At 40.6% G+C, this 17,858-nt stretch overlaps 1 protein-coding gene and 1 long non-coding RNA gene across 2 annotated transcripts in view; one reads left to right on the top strand and one right to left on the bottom strand.

Moving 5' to 3' along the window:
* LOC139113283 (uncharacterized) overlaps positions 1–3,593 on the top strand; it is a 31,569-nt gene extending 27,976 nt beyond the window's left edge. Inside the window, exon 3 of the long non-coding RNA XR_011547663.1 lies at positions 2,989–3,593. This is a non-coding gene — a long non-coding RNA (uncharacterized lncRNA). The remainder of the gene's footprint in view (positions 1–2,988) is intronic.
* A 3,530-nt stretch (positions 3,594–7,123) lies between these two features.
* Wge (winged eye) overlaps positions 7,124–17,858 on the bottom strand; it is a 46,499-nt gene continuing 35,764 nt past the window's right edge. Inside the window, exons 14-21 of the mRNA XM_070674309.1 lie at positions 17,527–17,824; positions 17,130–17,342; positions 16,713–17,033; positions 16,165–16,548; positions 15,741–15,969; positions 15,233–15,674; positions 14,148–15,114; positions 7,124–13,857 (exon numbers count right to left, since the gene is read on the bottom strand). Coding sequence (XP_070530410.1) covers positions 13,636–13,857; positions 14,148–15,114; positions 15,233–15,674; positions 15,741–15,969; positions 16,165–16,548; positions 16,713–17,033; positions 17,130–17,342; positions 17,527–17,824 — 3,076 coding nt within the window. The 3' untranslated portion in view covers positions 7,124–13,635. The remainder of the gene's footprint in view (positions 13,858–14,147; positions 15,115–15,232; positions 15,675–15,740; positions 15,970–16,164; positions 16,549–16,712; positions 17,034–17,129; positions 17,343–17,526; positions 17,825–17,858) is intronic.

The following is a 17,858-nucleotide window of genomic DNA, read 5'->3' as shown; positions in this document are numbered from 1 at the left end:
AGGCAGGTTGTCAAGAGAAAGAGAGAAGGACGAGGGAGGACGAGAGAGTCCTCGAGTGTATGCCATCACCCCGATATATACGGTCTTTGCGGCACTTATATTACATACCCCGTCTGTGCGAGCGCGACTCGTTAATGTACGCCGTTAATGCGTCACGTGCACCCCGATACGCGTCGTTAATTTCATTCGATCGTCTCTGACCCTTTGAGATCCGCCGATGCCGATTGCGTCTCGTGTTCGCGCGGGTATAAAGGCGCCGAAAATTGTCGATCAACGATATCGTAGTTTCACCCCGGGGGAAGACGGGGCACAATCCTTCCGTCGCACGTCGGGCGGTGGTATGAATAATTGAACTTCCGGAGTTTCGGGGAGTCAAACAGCTTCGCGTCTCAATTAATTTTGAGCGGGACTTTCTTTTGACAAGAAACGCAATTTCAAAAGTAATTACCGAATACGTAGCGCGGGACTTTAAAAAACAAGCGATTATTGAAAATAACGAGCGGCCAGGCGAATCGAATTTCCAAAGTATCTAATTAACAGCGGGACTTTATTGTTCATCCCGCGAACGAGTTTTATCTGTTCCTTCTTTAATTTTAATGACCGCTCGATACCGGATGTTAATAAGCAACAATGGACAGCGCGCGGGAGCCGCGCACGATATTCCTCCAGAGAAAGATTCACCGGCGCGCGTAACAACTGCGGGGCATAGCCAATAAGCGAATCGCGATGCAGTCGGCGAAATGAATCCGACGAGACCGTAAAGCGAGCGGCGAGATAAACAGCGAACGTTTCGTCAAAATTACACCCCATGGAAATTAGGTGGAGACTAATTTCGAGCCTTCGCGAAGACTCGGGCGAAGATAAACGTCAGATGGGAGACCGAAGACGCGCTCTCTTTAACGTCGAATGCGCCCGCGAGTCGCGAGAAGGGTCTCGATACGAGAGTTACTCGATCCGCGAGACTAATTGCACACATATGTATCCATTGTGTGCGACGTGGTCGTTTAAAATAATAATTAAAAAACGGACACGGAGGGAAACACGGTGGCGTAGCTACGCCGCTCTTTTTCCCGAGACCGACCAGCCCCGATAAACGAAGCGCAAATGATAAAAGCGACAAAAAGGTTCTGATTGTTAATAAACGCGCGCGCGCGAACGCGTCGATAAACTGGCGCATTGTTGCAGAAAGATAACGCCGCTCGCGGTATATAGACAACGCATTTGTAACTCGCGCATTATTCTGTCAGAGCTGCGGTATCGGCCGCGAAAAACGTTCCTTGGGGCGCATTGCGTCATGGGAGCGATGAACCGCCGGCATCGTCGGAATAATATCCATCGCTCCGCTTAATCGGCACGCTAATTTCACTTTTGCATTCCCCGAGAAACGCGACTTTGGAACTCGAGTCTCGTTCTGTTTTTTTTTTTTGTCTTTTTCCTTATTATTTACCGCCGTCTTCTAAATTATTTTCTCCCTTTAATTATTTTTATCGTGGGAATTGTTTAAAAATGCTACTTTGTCGCAAAGAAATTATTACCCCGTGCAATGAATTATTTGAAAGCCATTGCACGGTCGTTTAAATTAACGCGACTTTGTATGAAATAAAACTTGAAAATAATATTTGAAGATGATAAAGTAAATTGCCGTATCACAAGAGAGAAATTGCAAAATCATTTTACACGAATTATTTGGCTTTACTACGCGCCGACCGCGATATGTTTTAATATTTAGTCAGCAGAAAGTTAATTGATTTGCTTTATCGATCTTTCGCTTTAGCTGCTGTTAAAAAAAAAAAAAAAATAAAAATAAAATAAAATTTTTGCTTCTATTATGTATGTAAAATATAAACAGGTTTTTGCTCAAAATATCTCAAATTTTGACTTGGTTTTGATCCGGTTGACATTTTGTTATTTGCAATTACTCACATATTATATGGGGCCTCTCCTGCTATTTCTAACACGACGCAAATATAGATCTCGTTGCCACAGTTGCTCTTATATCACAAACAACATTATTCATTCACCGTCACCGTAATCTAATTAGATCTCTTATTGTCATTGCGGAACACGTGCGGCAAGTCCTCGCACATTTTTATCAACATGTTGACATGAAATTCGTTAATTAAACTTTCGACTTAATTAACGGATCGTGATTGAAAATCATTATCCCTTTAATCTTCTTTAAATAAAAAAATCAGTGTGAAGCCTAAATTACTTGTTGATCGATTCTATTATTGCCGTTTAAAATCGATTTTGAAAGATGGAAAATAACCTAATCGAAAGGTACAAATGTAAGTGAACCGGCAACATGCCGTCGACCATAGATTACTCAATTGTAATTATCACATAGAAATTATAATTATATAATGTTCCCAATTATAATGACGCGCGCAAATTGGGATTTTTTGAAAAATAGCGCATGCGAAGCGTGCGCATGGTTTTTCTAGTTTTATATAAATTTTCATTTGAGTTCTTTATATTTTTTTTTCCAAAGTCAATTTATTTTCACATATTTTAAATTTAATTTTCGAAAGCGGGATTTAATCGCGAAAAGCGATATTCATCGCATGTCCCTCAACGATTTGTCCGCCCGTATAAAATTTCGTTTTACCCCAGCCGCGTTTGTCGCAGCACCAATAATTAGGAATCGCTTACGTGATATCCGATTGTTATTTTAAAGTGCATCGGCCTGTAAGATTTTGCGATCGCTCGATACCGTTTTATTGAGCGACCTCAATACCGATCGCCTTCTCCGGCGGACGTGGCTAATTGTTTTCGTACTGCAAATAAAATCGTATCACTCGCGTATATTTGGACGTTTCATTTAAGGAAAGAGATTTAATTCGATTCCCAAAAAAGGCAGAACAGTCCCGAGTCTTATTTACTTGTATTAAATATTACAAAGCTTGCGTCGTTTACTTTTGACTTTTTTTCAGGTTAAAGAAAACTATTAAATTCGTTATTAACCAATTAAAATTTATTTTGTTTCAGATCCAGAGGAGAAGCTAGACGAGTTCTCGTCGTCGTAACTTAGTGAACAAATCGCAATCGGTTCGTTGCTTTTTGTCGGGAGTGTCGCATAATAGTTCCGCGATTTTAATTGGTAATCCGATTTCTCGCGAAAAATTTCATGTATCGTCGTCGCCTATTAATCGAATGAACGAACCACGGTCGGGGTTCGTCGCGGATCCCGTACAAAGTTATCGGGTCATCGAAATTTATAACTTAAATTTTTCAAATGGGAGTGCCGCTACCACACTCGTGCGAATAGAGTCTACAGTCCGCGAGTGCCGCAAGTATCTTGTGCTTGAAAGAAATCCAGCTTAGATAACTGAGAGGAGGAGGAGGTCCGGGGTGGACATCATGCTTCGGCGGAGCAACGTATTGGTAAGGATAATTTTTTATAAAAAAAAACTTAATAGTTTAACATTTTGTAAGATTTCTTTATCATTGAAATAATAATTTAATAATTAGTAACGAAAAAATATTTTAAGTTTAAAACAATTTAATTTTTTAAAAATTTTGTTGAGATAATAAAATTTTGAGTTTAATTGTTTAATTGAAAAACTTATTAGAGGTGCGTTAAGTTTTTTTTTTTTCTTACGGTAAACATTATTTTGATTTGTCTACAATTTAATTTTATATTATTTTTTTTACAGTATCATCACAGTCGCAGATCTCCGCTGCTGCGCATTGATCGGTGAGTTGCATGATTTGTTACAATACGTTTTAGGGAAAATTATATTACGCGCAGGAAATAAAAATTATACCGACATTTGCTCACGCACCGCGAGGTGAGCCAAGAGAGTTGGCATCAGTCAGTATCGTTGAAAAGCCGACGATTTATTCGATACAGTTAATTTAAGGCTAATATGACTTTTTTAAGGACACATACATTTTTGCTGCAGCCGTTTAATAATCGGTCGGTTCAAAATCACGTAGTTACAGATTATCGCGGTGATTTTAGAACTGCCTATATTTATAATTTACATTCGCGTGATACACGAGCGACGGCGCTTAATTTCGACTGCTCGCGAATGATTTGGGTGGGTTAAATGACGAAGGAAAAATTTGCAATCTACAATTAACGCGTGATTTACAATTATTAATTGCAAAATTATGCAATTGGCTATAATAACATAATTGAATACAAAGTTTCGAGTATAAAATGAGACGGATATTTTTGAGGTTGATGTTTTCAATTCTATTCCGAATTGAAAGTCTGACATTTTTCCGTCGTGATTATTAAGTACATTACACGATACTTTTGCCACTTTTCCGATAATTATGTTGCGTGAAATATTAATCGAACGGTATTTATCTGGCTCCTATTCGGTGGTTCACTTGACGTCGTAATATGCGTCTTGACACCTCAGCAAAATAAGCTGTACAATTTTGCAGAATTATCCATCGTATCTATGTTATTGAATTACTTACTTTATCTCCAATTTTCTTCACGTATCTTTCGTACATATTTTTAGGAACGTAGAAAAATATTTAGCGGCGGTACATTAAGAGTATTTACATTTATTATTTAATTTAACGTTCGACAACGAGTAAGAAGAAACATTTATCACGCGCTATCTATTTAATCACGGCACCGGTTGTAAACAACGCGACGATCCAGCGTTCCGATCGGCGAAACAAATCGGCGCTGATTAGTCGATACACGCGTTGCGCCGCGGCACGAACAAATGTCGGATGTAAGTGGATGTAGCCGGCGGTTGAGCGGGCAAATTAATCGATTGTCGACGCTCCATCCGTGTCATCTGTCACGCTGCAGCACAATATGCGCCGCAACAAGAAGCGTCATCCGGTTTAGCAGTCAACTAAATATACCAGGCGCGTCGTTCTTTTTAGCGATAAGCGCGTTTGTCGCGAAGCCCGCAATGGGGAAAATTGAAATTCGGACGAGAAAAATTGCGCATACCGCCGAGTTGGGCGATTAACGTTCTATTACGGGTTATATGTTGATGGGACATTTTTAAAAACGAGCGAAAACCAAAGAACAACGCTGAGCTGCAAAATTTAAGGCTAAACCGCGTTTGGCGCCAGCTCAGATTCTAATTAATTGACACGTCGCGCCGCTGTTATACTCGAATTAAATCGGGATTGTAATTACACGTTACATTGTGCTACGAAAGCTGGGGGACAATTAATCGACGCGCTTTTTAGCGTAAGTACGGAACGACGGCTGACGCGAACGTACAGTCAAAGCGGGCCAGAGCCGTGGCCTGCGAAGAACAATCGGTTTTCCATTCCAACTCCATTTAAGCTCTCGATTATCTGGCGGCGGTCCAATCCGCGCCACGTGTGCGCGCGAACATGTTTGTAACCGAGTTAAATTAAAATCCAATTTGTTGCAATAGCTTTCTATATCAGTCGCCGCCGGGAGAAGGTCGACGCTGATGAGAATAGGAGTCTACGCGCACGGCCGATCGCGCTTCATTGATGATGAGATACGCGGGAGAGCATTCGCGCATAACGTTTTCACGCGGAATTGAACCACCCGCGCCGCAACGATAAGCCGAACGATGCTTTTAATCTGATCGCGACGTGATCCCGTTTTCACGAAATAAAGCTCCGCCGCGAAAAAACGGAGCATTAATCGCGAGTCGCGGGTTTAACGGGAGAAAACAGCGTTTAACTGATTCTAATAGATTAACAAATCATACGTTCACCGAATGGAAAAATGCAATTTTGATACAGCTTCCGAATTTTTTTGGTAGCTCAAGGGTGAGCTACAAGAGACACTTAAGAATTCGGAAGTTGTATTAAAGCCGCCACAGATTCAACGCGTAGAATTCGCGAAAAAATTTAAGTAGCGACTGACAACGATGGTTCGAACGTGAGCCGTCTGGTAGCGAATTAATTACACGCGACAACCGTAAGCGAACAAAAGTACGAGTTACTGAATTTTTAATTGCTACTCGTCTCCTGTAGGAAGTCGCAAATAATTCAAGGATGAACGCATCGCGTTACAACCGGGCCGGCTTGTTTTACATTCGCGCGAAAACTGGGGTAAACCGTGCCGCGCGAATTATCATCCGTTCGAATTCATGGCCTTTTAATTAGGATAATTTTCGTCTCGTTAATCTTGCGCCGGAACATCAGTTTCCTATTTCGAGACGGTGACGAGTTGATTGTCTTTCTGTCTCTGCAAGTAAATAATTAAAATACAATTTGATAATTACACTTTTTACCGATCCCGGTGCTATCGAGCTATAATCGTATGACGGCTGAGATTTATTCCAACTTAATGAGTCAAAAATTAATCGGCATCGCGAAAAAGCGGCGACAATTGGGGAGGAATAAAATTTCCACATCTCTCCGTTTTAAAATAGGGAAAGACAAAATCGCTAGCAATTTCTTTCAATTGTCTTTTATCAACGAGACTGTGGGGGTTTTCGGTTGAGGTAATTTCGCATGAATCGCATAAAAATAAGATTGTCTTTTAATGTGCTTGCACGGGTGGCGTGCGTAACTTTTTATTACGGCAGTAACGTTTACAGTACAAAAGGTCCAGAAGGTGCGAGAAAGTAGGACAGGCTCGATTAGAACGCTATGGTCGTTTCCATCCTCGACATATTGGAAGCAGTGCTTGAAAATGGCTCTCGTTATGGCTCGTTCTTTTTCTTTATCACGCAGTAGAAAAAGGCGGGATGTAATTTCTCTTCCGCTACTTATTCCGATAACTCTCCCGCTGTTCGTCTTGGTTATCCACCGAACGATTTATTAATTCTCAATAGCCAGATCCCGACTATTAATAAATTCCGCGTTTACGTGACGAATGTCAGGAAAGCTAATTCAAATAATTAGGAAATCAATTCTGGGAAATAAAATTGTGAGAAATCAGCTCGAGCATCGAGATTCTTATCAGTAATAAAAAATAATAATAATAATAATAATACATAAATAAAAATACCGTTTCTGCCTCTGGCAATCATTTATTAACGCGTAATAGAATTTTCATTACTCTTTTAACGCTAATAAAATTCTTACTGCTACATCAAGATCAATTTGACTTCTTAGCGTTTTAATACGTACATAGGGAGAGCTTAGAGTCAGGTCAAAGGTATGAATGTCTTAGGAACACGTAGGGGATGCAATATTAACATAGTCCTCGTTCACTCATCTAATATGCACTTTATTACCGACCAAATAGTGATATGATAAAAATAAAGGGGAGTGTGCCTGCGCGTAACACTGGCACGTTCGCGCCCGTAAACAAGTATATCCGGTCAGAACTCACTTAATCCCTCTAAAATCTCATAATTAATCATACAGGTGTATGTACAGTTCTATTTATGCGTGTGTCTGTATGCGTATATTTCTCTTGCATTTCATGTGCGCTCGCGAGCGATCAAAGTTTCGGAACAGCGAGTGAATTGATGAGCAGCGAATGAATTAAATCGGTCGCTAATACCAAGGACAATCGACATCACGGCGAAACTACGGGTGTCTTTCGTCTCTAAAAGCACACAGATAGATGAAGTCTCGCGTTCTAAAATCCTTATCTCGACCCCGATCCTTAACGACTATCAAACCGCCCTCATACAGGCACGTTTCTGAAAGTACAAGATAAAAGGAGACGCGCTTTCCTCCCTTTGTTCCTTCTCGCGTCTCTCGCGAAAATTTTCGCGTCCTCGAACTACAATCACCACCCGTCGCCTATCAAGCGCGTTGCTTTGAAAAATATAATCAATCTCGAGTTTTTCTACAGGTCCAAAATACCGCATATTTTTTTTTTTCTTCTTTTTTTCTTTTTTAATTCCTTTTTTCCATCGCGCGCGGGCGCGCACGCGCGAGAAATAAAGCCACTTCGAATCGATTCGCCGTTTTGTTTCTTTTATACGCGGCATGTTATTAAAATTCATTCGCCTTTCCGTTCTACCGTAAAATTCATGTTTGTACAAGGTGCTGCTTCTGCCGGCGCCCGTCGTCGCTGTTGCTGGACCAGTGATGGGAATTCAATTAATCGCGCATCTATCGGGCGGATATGAAATCGAGGAAAATTGTCGGGATACTTACCGCCTATCTATTGATTGCTAGCGCGCGGGCGAAAAGACTTAATTTCGAAGTTCGTTTACGAAGCGGGACGTGTGTGCGCGAAACTTTGGCTCGCTACGTGCTAGATAAATCAGACTTGCCCGGAACGGATGCGTTCTCCCTGTACCGAGCAACCTTGGCCAGAAAGTTCGAGCGATAATTGAGTCGTATGAATAAAGTGGGGCGAAATTTCTTTGCTCTTATTTGCCGAAGAAAATGCACTCTAATTAAACGAGAATAAATATTGAAAAAAAAAAAAAGAAAAAAATGATGATGTACGTTTGGGCATCGAAAATTTGTTTTCAAAAGTATGAAATTGAACGAAGCTAATTAACCAATACGCGAATTGTGACTTTCGAGTTAAAATTTTACGGTCACGTAATTTTCGCTAATAAATAAAAGAAAGTATGTCGCGGAAACGAGATGCATTGATAATGCCATATGCGATACATAATTCATCAGTGTTTATATTTCAAATAGGAGACCGTCAATAAAGATTCTCAGGTTTCTGGTTTATTAAATATAATAATTGAAACGCGCATTAATTATATTTGGATTCCCATCACTGCTCGGTTCCACGCAAAATCCGAGATAAGTACACGTGGAGTGTCGATACTTAAAGATTTATTAATATTAATCTGCTTCCCCATCTCGCGAAAGACACGGGGAGCAGCGGGGGATTTTGTCGACGAATTAATCGAATGGAAAGAACGATTGAACATCGAAGACATAGATATTTCATCTAATTCTTCTCTTCCTCGCCCCGCTTTCTCTCTTTCTCTCTCTCTCTCTCTCACTCTCTCTCTCTTTCTCGCTCTTTTTCTTTTTTACGATCTAAATACATATTTACAAAAACTTCAAAAAGCGAACGTTAATTTTATAACATTCGCGGACGCGACGGAGAGTTCAAAAGCGGCAAATCGGAAAGCCAGACCAGCTGATGGACAGAATTTCCATTTTCATGACAATTTCGAATGAATCGAACGTTGACTCGTCAGTCGTTCGCTCGTGCGAGTGAATTACGCGTTCAGGATTGAATTAGTAATCATATAGCAATTTATTACAATTACACAGTAAAAATATATAATATCCAGAATATATAACGAGGGTGTATATGCGACACCACGCGAGACGAATGCATTTCGCGTAGTGCCACGTCGTCGCGGTTAATATAATAAAATATTATATACCGGCGCTATAATATTACTACAAGCGTGTAGAAAGATTGCGACTCGTTGCGCGTTCTTTGCGCGGAGAGAAGGTACCGTATAATTCACCGCCATCATCCACGCTTAGCCCCCGTGCGAGAACACCGAGCTCCTTATCTGTTACATGCTCTTACCGGGCCAGAGAAAGGCGACCACTTTGCACAGCTGCTGTTTCAGAATTTTTTTTCTTTTTACTTGACGACTATAGTTACTGTGAAGAAGAGGGGGGGGGGGTGTAGCTGCTCTTGACGACACGTACCCGCGGTATCGACCGTATGCAAATCGGTGACCCGTGCGCTTTTAAAGATGCGTCCCGCGAGCACGCATCTTGAAACGCGTGCTCCTCGCGAGATGCAAAGATTCGGGTGAGGCCCGATTGCACTCAGGAAAAATTGGGCACCATCAGTCAGATTACTTAAATTAATCTCAACTCCATCACAACTAAGCACCTCTCGCTGACGGTGTCCGATTGACTTTGTGCGCGATCGGATCGGTCCGAAAAATTCTCACGCCTCGCGATTCTCCGTCGTGAAGAAAGATCGAAATGAAAGCTGGATGGCGCTCGGTGTTCTCGGGGGTCTAGAGACTTTATTATTTCCGATAAGGCCTGATTGCATCCGCCCAACACTGTCTAGACATTCAGTAACCACTCGCGGAAGCTTCACCTGCGCGTCGTCAGCGGGACGATCAAGATCTCCTTTCCTAGACTTAAAAAGCCGGGCCGACTTGTTCGTCGTCCTGTTGCGGTCCTCATGAAAAAATACTATATATTGTACACACGTATTTATATTTTTACGTACTACGTGATTGAATCGTGTGCTCTATACAACGAATCCATTCGACCGTCAAAAATATCTTTCGAACGTTGCGAAATATCGCACGGTTCCGGCGCGCCATATATACACACGGGGCGTCCTACAGGTATATTTACACAGAGAACAAATTTGCCATTTTTTACGCCTGTTATATGTAAGTACCTCTTAGCCCTCGCCTCGGTTTCCCGACTACCGCATCACTCGCGCGCGCATTGCATTTATTGTAACTTCAGTTTGTACTTCACACTCTTACCACTTCGATTTTCAACTCTACGCTAGTATTATAATATTATACACGCTCTGCATATCTCTCGCTCTCTCTCACTTTTTCTCTCTCTCTCTCTCTCTCTCTCTCTCGACAGCAATTTTTGGAAATTTTCTCCGTATTGTACATATTTTATTTGAGAAAACGCGGTAAGATCTTTAGACCATTTTCTTCGATTTTGACGAAATCATTCTAGTCTTCGAGAAGAAGTAAATCTCCTCTGGATGTCGATTGTGTAATTGTTAATTGATTCACGTTCATTTTTCGTTTGTTACACATTTGTCGTGAATTTTACGCAATTAGAACGCCCTGCTGTCGCTGTAAAATCATTTGATTTCTCGTCAACGTTACATATAAATTTGTATTTTCTCGTTTGAGAAATCGATCGATCGCCTGGAGGATCATATGATAGTATTTACCGTATCTATAACATCAAAATTTCTCTCTCACATAAAACGTTCTAAAAATTATATCTATAAAAGAGTCTTTAATTTCGACCACTTCGGAGATCTATCTCAGCGAAGTTTAACATCCCGGCGATAGAGAAGGTGGAAAACTACGATCGAAGCGTCGGTCTTGTAACGCGATTCTATTATTATTATTATTACTATTATTATTATTATTATAATTATTATTAAGGAATTGTACTCTGCTAACTCGCGCGCGGTTGTATATGTATTCTCCGTAATAATCTCAAAAGTAACTGGCGAACGCTCCGGGAGCGGCTTGAGTAAATACAACTGCAAACACATAAAGGCTGAATGTTAAAGTTCATCTTTTAAGATTTATACCTCGGGTTCGGCAAACGTTATTAACTTCCTTTAATTTAACGAGCACTTTTCTGCCGTTTCTTTTTTGCAAACCTGTCCCGCAAGTGATTACTACATTTCGATTCTTTCAATAGTTTTCAATATGTAAAACAAATGTCGCATCGGAATGCAACTGGTTACCAAACGCATTGCGTGTGGATGTAAAAGTAAGCGTTGTAATAAAAAAAAAATAAAAAAGAAAAAAGAAAATTTGTCTCTTAGAACTGACTAATTTTTCCGGCTTTAAAATTAAAAACAAATATTTTACATTTCTTCGGTTAAACACTCGTGTTTATGAAAAGAAAATTAATCGTCTCTCGACGTATAGCACCTTATTTTGTATCACTACGTTTACGTCAGAATCTTTTTCTGCATCGGAGGGTTAAGGGGAAAAACGAATACTATCAAGCTAATTGACGTATCAATTAACATATAAGTATAATTCAGGGAGCGAGCTTGTATTTTACAAAAGTAGCATGTAACTTCGGGATGAGTTACATATCATTTTTATTTAATAAATATTTGACAATGTTGAACGTTACGTTGTGTCTAGAAATGAATTTTATAGTTTTGCCCGTTGCAATTCAAGAACTATTCTTTACTCAACCGTTCCATCTATTTTCTACTCGCGAAATATAGAATTAATCAATAAGTCACGTGTCACGTGCTCTCTTTATAAATACATTTTCGATCATTTAGGCTTGAGCCTCGCGAGTCAGATTTATAAGCTCTAATACGAATTATGATTGAATCATTTGCATTCTCATCAGCAAAAGCGGTTATCTATCCCTTCGCGAGTCGTTTTGATAGAAGGCTTATCGCTACGTCATTTGATGCATACCGTAAATTTGCATTTCAACGTCATAACATTCTCGTTAAGCTTCATTACGAAAACTCGTCTAGCTCCTTTCTCCGTTAATTTGACGTTAAGGTTTTTACTTCTGTCATTATAACGGCCTTCTGCATTCCTCAAGGGGGAGGGGGGGGAAGTGCTACCTTAAACTCAGCGAACAGCCTGTTATTTAAATAATTGATTTTCTTGCGAGCCTTGATGGGATTAATTTTTTATTGCTCGTTACATCACCGCAATATTTCAAGTCAAAGCGTGTCTGACTGCGTCGCAAAATATGCAAATATCTATTCTATCAACGCGTTAGAAGATATATCGATTAGCGAAGTAAAAGCACGACATCGTCGTGTTCGTCATCGATCTACTACGATAAATCGAGCGAAATTCTCTAAAAGCTGTATCCCTAAAGTATGACTCGAATATTTTCATTTTTATTTCGTTTCCCTTCGGCGAAGCGACATTATCGTTATTTTATCGTACCGTCGTTTTAATGATCGTTAAAAAATTTTTACTCTCCGAACATGAAAATAGTCTGTACTTCCCTCTTTTTTTGCTTTTTTTTTTTTGTTTTTTTGTTTTTCTTTTCTTTCTTTCTGTTAAATATCGAAACGTTATTGTTACTCGGGTCATTAGCTTACGGCTTAAAACTTAAGCTATATAAAGTTGAATCTATGCTTTTGTAACGCGATTTACATCAACGAGTCGTGTGCACGTGAATGTTAGACACACATTCTTAAAATGATATTTACAATATGTACAGCAAATAACTTTTTATCTCGATCACTTCCGCATTTAATGCCACTTAGTGTGATTATTGCATCGATCCATTTCTCTCGCTCTATCGTTCTTCCTCTCTCGCTCTGTCACACACACATACACACACATTCTCTCTTTCTCTCCCGCTAGCAAAATGTTAAGCGTAATTACAATTCGGAAATTCACAGAAACCGAACGGCAGTCGGATCGTAACGAGAGAAATTTTTTTCTTTTTTTTTTTTTTTTTTGGACAAGGCACAAGTATTGCCTGTTATGAGGATTAAAATTTGCAGGCTACGAAGTTTTATCAATCTACGTCATTTTGGATCGCGTGCGTGTTCAAACGACAATACACTCCCTTTTTTACTTTCTAATGACTTTAACCAGGATCGATAAAGTATTCAATTGCGTCACGTATACAACAAAATTTTCACATTACTTAAAGAATGCGACGGATAGGTAACACGTTATTATTAATTAATGATGAAATTAAGATTGTTCGATTCTGATAAAATAAATTTAACCTTATTGGGTAGTAAATAATGTTCTCTTATCTCAAAAACGAATGTTCCGTTAAGTATCTCGCGAATGAAGTAATGCTTGTGCCTTGTAGACTCAATGAGCAACGCTCTCGCGATAAAGAGACTTAATGAGAACAAAAAAAAAAAAAAATAACTTCGCATTTATTTTTTGTTTTGCGTGTAACGTATCGCCTACGTTTCTATCAACGTATCAGCTACAAGCTTTCAGGTTTACTTTTTCTCCGCAAAAAAAAGAAAAGAGAGCCGTTCATTTCAAACGGTTGTCGCGTCAGAATTTTTGCAGAGTTATCAGCTGACCACGATTAAGTAATGCCGGCTAACTTAATCGTCAGCTTAAGTTGTTCTCATTCGTTTATGATGGCCGTGACACCAGGCGCGTAAGTTACCGTCGGGTGTGTATAAAAGCCGGCGTAATAGTAATAAGGATCGTTGTCCTCGTAGCCCTTTTGATGTCTATGCGATGCCTGCAGTATCTTATTGTAATCTTCAAGTGGTAGCACCATTACTTTGTGAGAAATCGTCTGCACGTCGTTCGAATCGCTGTGTTTCGACTCAAATAAACCGCCCTGCGAATAAAGAAAAGTATTACCAGTCACGTTTATTTGCATTTTCTGTTAGATAAATTATATATAAAAAAATTGACTATTATTTCTTGAAATTCTCTAATATATTTTGATAATTGTTAAATTAACTTAGAAATATTTTTAGTTTCTAGAAGAAAGTACTTTTAATCTTTTTATATTTTCTTCTTTTGCTTAAAAAAAAAAAAATTATTTGGGTTATAATGTAAAAATAAAAATAATCTTTTACTTTAAATATTACAATAAGATATATTACATTATGAGAGATTAATTACCGAAGGGTTTAGGCTGCAAGGCGGCTGTAGCTCCTCGGGGCGATAGAACCATTGGGACCTGACTCTCATTTCTAGTTTTTGATTTAGCCATAACGACACAATTTTACCGATGTACGGTTTTTCGTGGGGCTTGCGGTAAGAGTAAAATAACACGCTGTCACCTATGTTTATCGTTTCTCTGCCACGTCGTATGGCCGTAAAATATTGATTTCCGCCGGATACGCGGCTGCTGCTCGCCCATTTCCAGTGACGTTTGTTAGGTAACATGCGCGCTATCGGACTAGGTGTTTCGACGAGGTTCGACGCGTTGGCCGGTGCGACTGTCGGGTTGGCGGTGCGATTCTTCGTGACGCGACTCGCGGTGCCGCAGTTCGTTGTGGCGTGTCTCGTTAAAGCGCGATTCGCCGCTGGGCGATTCGCTGTAGCGCGATTTACCGCTGCGCGATTCGCGGCACCGCGAACTGTTGAGGTTGCCGAAGCTTGGCTCGTTAGAGTGCGATTAGCGGAGACACGATTCGCCGAGGCGCGACTTGCCTTCTGTTGTACCTTCGGCTTCTTTACAACTGGCTCTTGCGGTTCTTCAGGCTCCTCGTCATTCACCTGAACCTCTTCTGACAGTTCCTCGGATTCCGTATGACCCTCGTCGCAATTTTGCTCAGGCTCTTTAGCTTGAGTCTGCTGGATCGGTTCTTTTTTCTCGGGTTCACTCTCGATCTCGGTCTGGGTTTGCTGAATAGACTCGGGTGGTTCTGGCACTGTCTGATCGTCGTCGTTGTTCTTTTGAACTAGTTCTGACGGCTCTTCGATTTCCGTTCGAGTTTTACTGTCTTTTTGAGCGGTCGCAAACGATTCCTCGATTTCATCTTCTTCGTCGGACAATCTCGTTTCCTCGGCGGCGGAAAAGCTTGCATTCAGTAAATCTGTCATTGCTTCTTCCTCATTCCTTTGCTCCCAATTGTCTCGATTGCTAAAAAATATTCAATGCTTTAGATAAAGATACTCAAGAAGCTCAAAATGCTTATTTATTAGAAAACACTTGTAAAACATTATATAGCTGTAGAACAAATGACGATAGTGTATTATACCTTACGCTGCTCGCGTCCCCAACGCTACCGTGATGTCTGTGTTTGTGCTTCCGATGTTTCCTATGCTTATGCTTTCGGTGTTCCTTGCAGGACCTATGCTTTCTATGCTTCTTCTTGCCTTCTTGAGCCTCGAGTAGTTTTCTATTCTTTTTTATTTTTTTCATATGCTTTTTCTTGCGATATTCCGTACCGCTCGTGCTGCTCGTTTCGACGTTTGTTTCGGTCTCTGCCTCGACGCACTCGCTGGTGTTTGTTAATTCTACATTAGAAATGTAGGGACACGTGGCGAAGCCATTAGACCCGGTTGTCGCACTCCGAGATGTCGACGGAACGCCTTGACTGCTCGGCGAAGCGGTTTGATTGCTCGCGGAACGCTTGTCCTCCGAAGTAGACGTCTGTCGCCGTCGCTTACCCAGCGAAAGTAGAGGATTTGGATCGTACACTGCACACAAAAGCAAAAATGAAAGATGCGATAACATTTGCGATTTAATTACACCGGAATACGTGCCTACGACAGGATAATTCGGTTGCAAGAGTCTGATGTCGTCCAGGACGATTAAACCACTGTCCCCGTCGTCGAACTCCACAGTGACAAACTTCTCGTCGTGCTGCGGATCGGGTACCAAAGGTTTCACAGAAGTTCCCGGATACAGACACCTATATTGCTGGCTCCAGTAAGCGCAAAGCCTCGTACCGGGCGGTAGCTCTTTCGTAGAAGTCGGACACACCTCCACGATCTGTATAATAAAATGTTTTTATTTTTGTATACTGAACTCGCGCCTGTAAAATTCGGTTTCTACTCGCCTCATGTTTATCTAAATTTTTTTTTTGTCATACTGCAACTAATTGCATTATTACTGCTTGATAGTGCAATTCATTGCGTAGTAACGAGTAAAGTAAGCCGATACTATTGGCATCGGTTTCGAGCCTACCGCGTCTTTCAAGATTTCTTCTCTAGAGTGAATGTGCGGTCTGTTCCCGCGTTCTCCATCTAACGTGATGGCGTAAACGTCAGGTGCCTGCACCGCGCTCAGCCTGCCCGCGTAGAAAAGACCGCCGATCGCCATGAGAACTCGCAGCTGGTCGATGGCTAGGTGAGCAGAAGTTAACTTGCACCGGTTAACAATGCTCTCTGAAGTCTTCGCCGCTGCCTTAGCGCACTGCTTACACTCCAGGGACTTGCGTCGCTTAGATTCTTTCTTGTCGCGATTCGGCGACTGTGACGAACTAGACTTCCGCTTCTTTTTCTTCGACTTCTCGTGTCGCGATCTTTCAGGCTCCTTTTCCGACTGATCCACAGGTTCGATCGACGTTTCCTGATATATATATAAAAGCAAGATTTATGATTAAGCAATAGTTGTTTTATTGATTAATTAATTAGTAATTAAATTTAAAAATTAATAATTAATTAGTAATTGTGGTTTTTAAATTATTTGTTTTCTAATAGCGCAATGAAGTAACATAGGAATAGTTTCGTTACCTTGATAGGTTCTTGAACTATAGGCTCTTCAAGTGGAACGTTTTCAGGTTGTATTACATCGTTATCGTCATCCTCCCAATTTTTCACCTTTACTTCCGCTTTAAGTTTCGGCTTTATTTTACTGATGTGTTTCTCAAGCTTCACCTCTTGACTCAACTTTGCTTTTTCGGCGATGATCGAGCTGATGACGTTTTTATTGTGCAGCGGCGTCTGCTTCGCTGGCTTTGCTTTTAGTTTCTTTTGCATTTTGGCTTGCGGTTTTGGAGAAGAAACCCTTGATTTGAACGGTAACGGGGTGTAGCCAGTTTTACTTATGCATTGCTGGAAGCAAAGACGGCATTTTATTTATTACACTTGTACGATAATTTAAAACTTTTGTATAAAAAATTTTAGGAAAGATTAATATTGACGAGTTACCTTGCTAGATTGTAGATGCCTGTTCTTTGCGGATAGCACGTAACCCACGAGAGAACTTTTACTCTTAGGTTTCTTAGCAACGATCGTTTCCGTTAGGTGTCTGACGCTTCCGGAGGTGCACGTGAGTTTTCGCGGTCGACCCACTTTCCTCTTCTTAGAAGCAGAAGACGAGCTTGCGATAGTTGGTGCTGGCGATGACGTGTCATAACTCACCTAAAAAAAAAAAAAGAAAAAAAAATAGAAAATAAGAATTCAGGAATTTAAAATGAAGAGCACGTTTCTAAAACTGCAACCATTATTTTCTATGTCGTGTTAATAATAAATTTAATTTAATCAGCAATAAATTAATAAGTTAATACGCTAATAAATAAAATTAGGTAACTGTTGAATTACGTACCGTTTCTGTGCTTTTTTCATCATCTTCTGGTACCGCTTTACTAATGTCAGGTAACACTGAAACTGGCGACGGCACGGGCGGTACCGATATCGGGATACTAAGTATACTATCCAAAAGTTTTATATGACTTTTAGGCTCGCCGAGTTTCATGAGATTCACGTTGCATTTCTGCATGGTCAGAACCGCCGAGGCTAACGGCGAGGGTGCGTCGCGTTCCGGTGACCTCGAAGGCGACATTCGCGATGGAGAGGTTATCAAATCCAGGGCGAGTGGCGATGACAGCGTGCCGTGATCGGAACTGAAAGAATCAATAATCGAATTAATTGAATTGA

Source organism: Cardiocondyla obscurior, linkage group LG02 (assembly GCF_019399895.1).
Source record: "Cardiocondyla obscurior isolate alpha-2009 linkage group LG02, Cobs3.1, whole genome shotgun sequence".
Lineage (NCBI taxonomy): Eukaryota > Metazoa > Arthropoda > Insecta > Hymenoptera > Formicidae > Cardiocondyla > Cardiocondyla obscurior.
The sequence above is the reverse complement of the archived record's forward strand: the minus strand, read 5'-3'. Positions and strand labels throughout refer to the sequence as shown.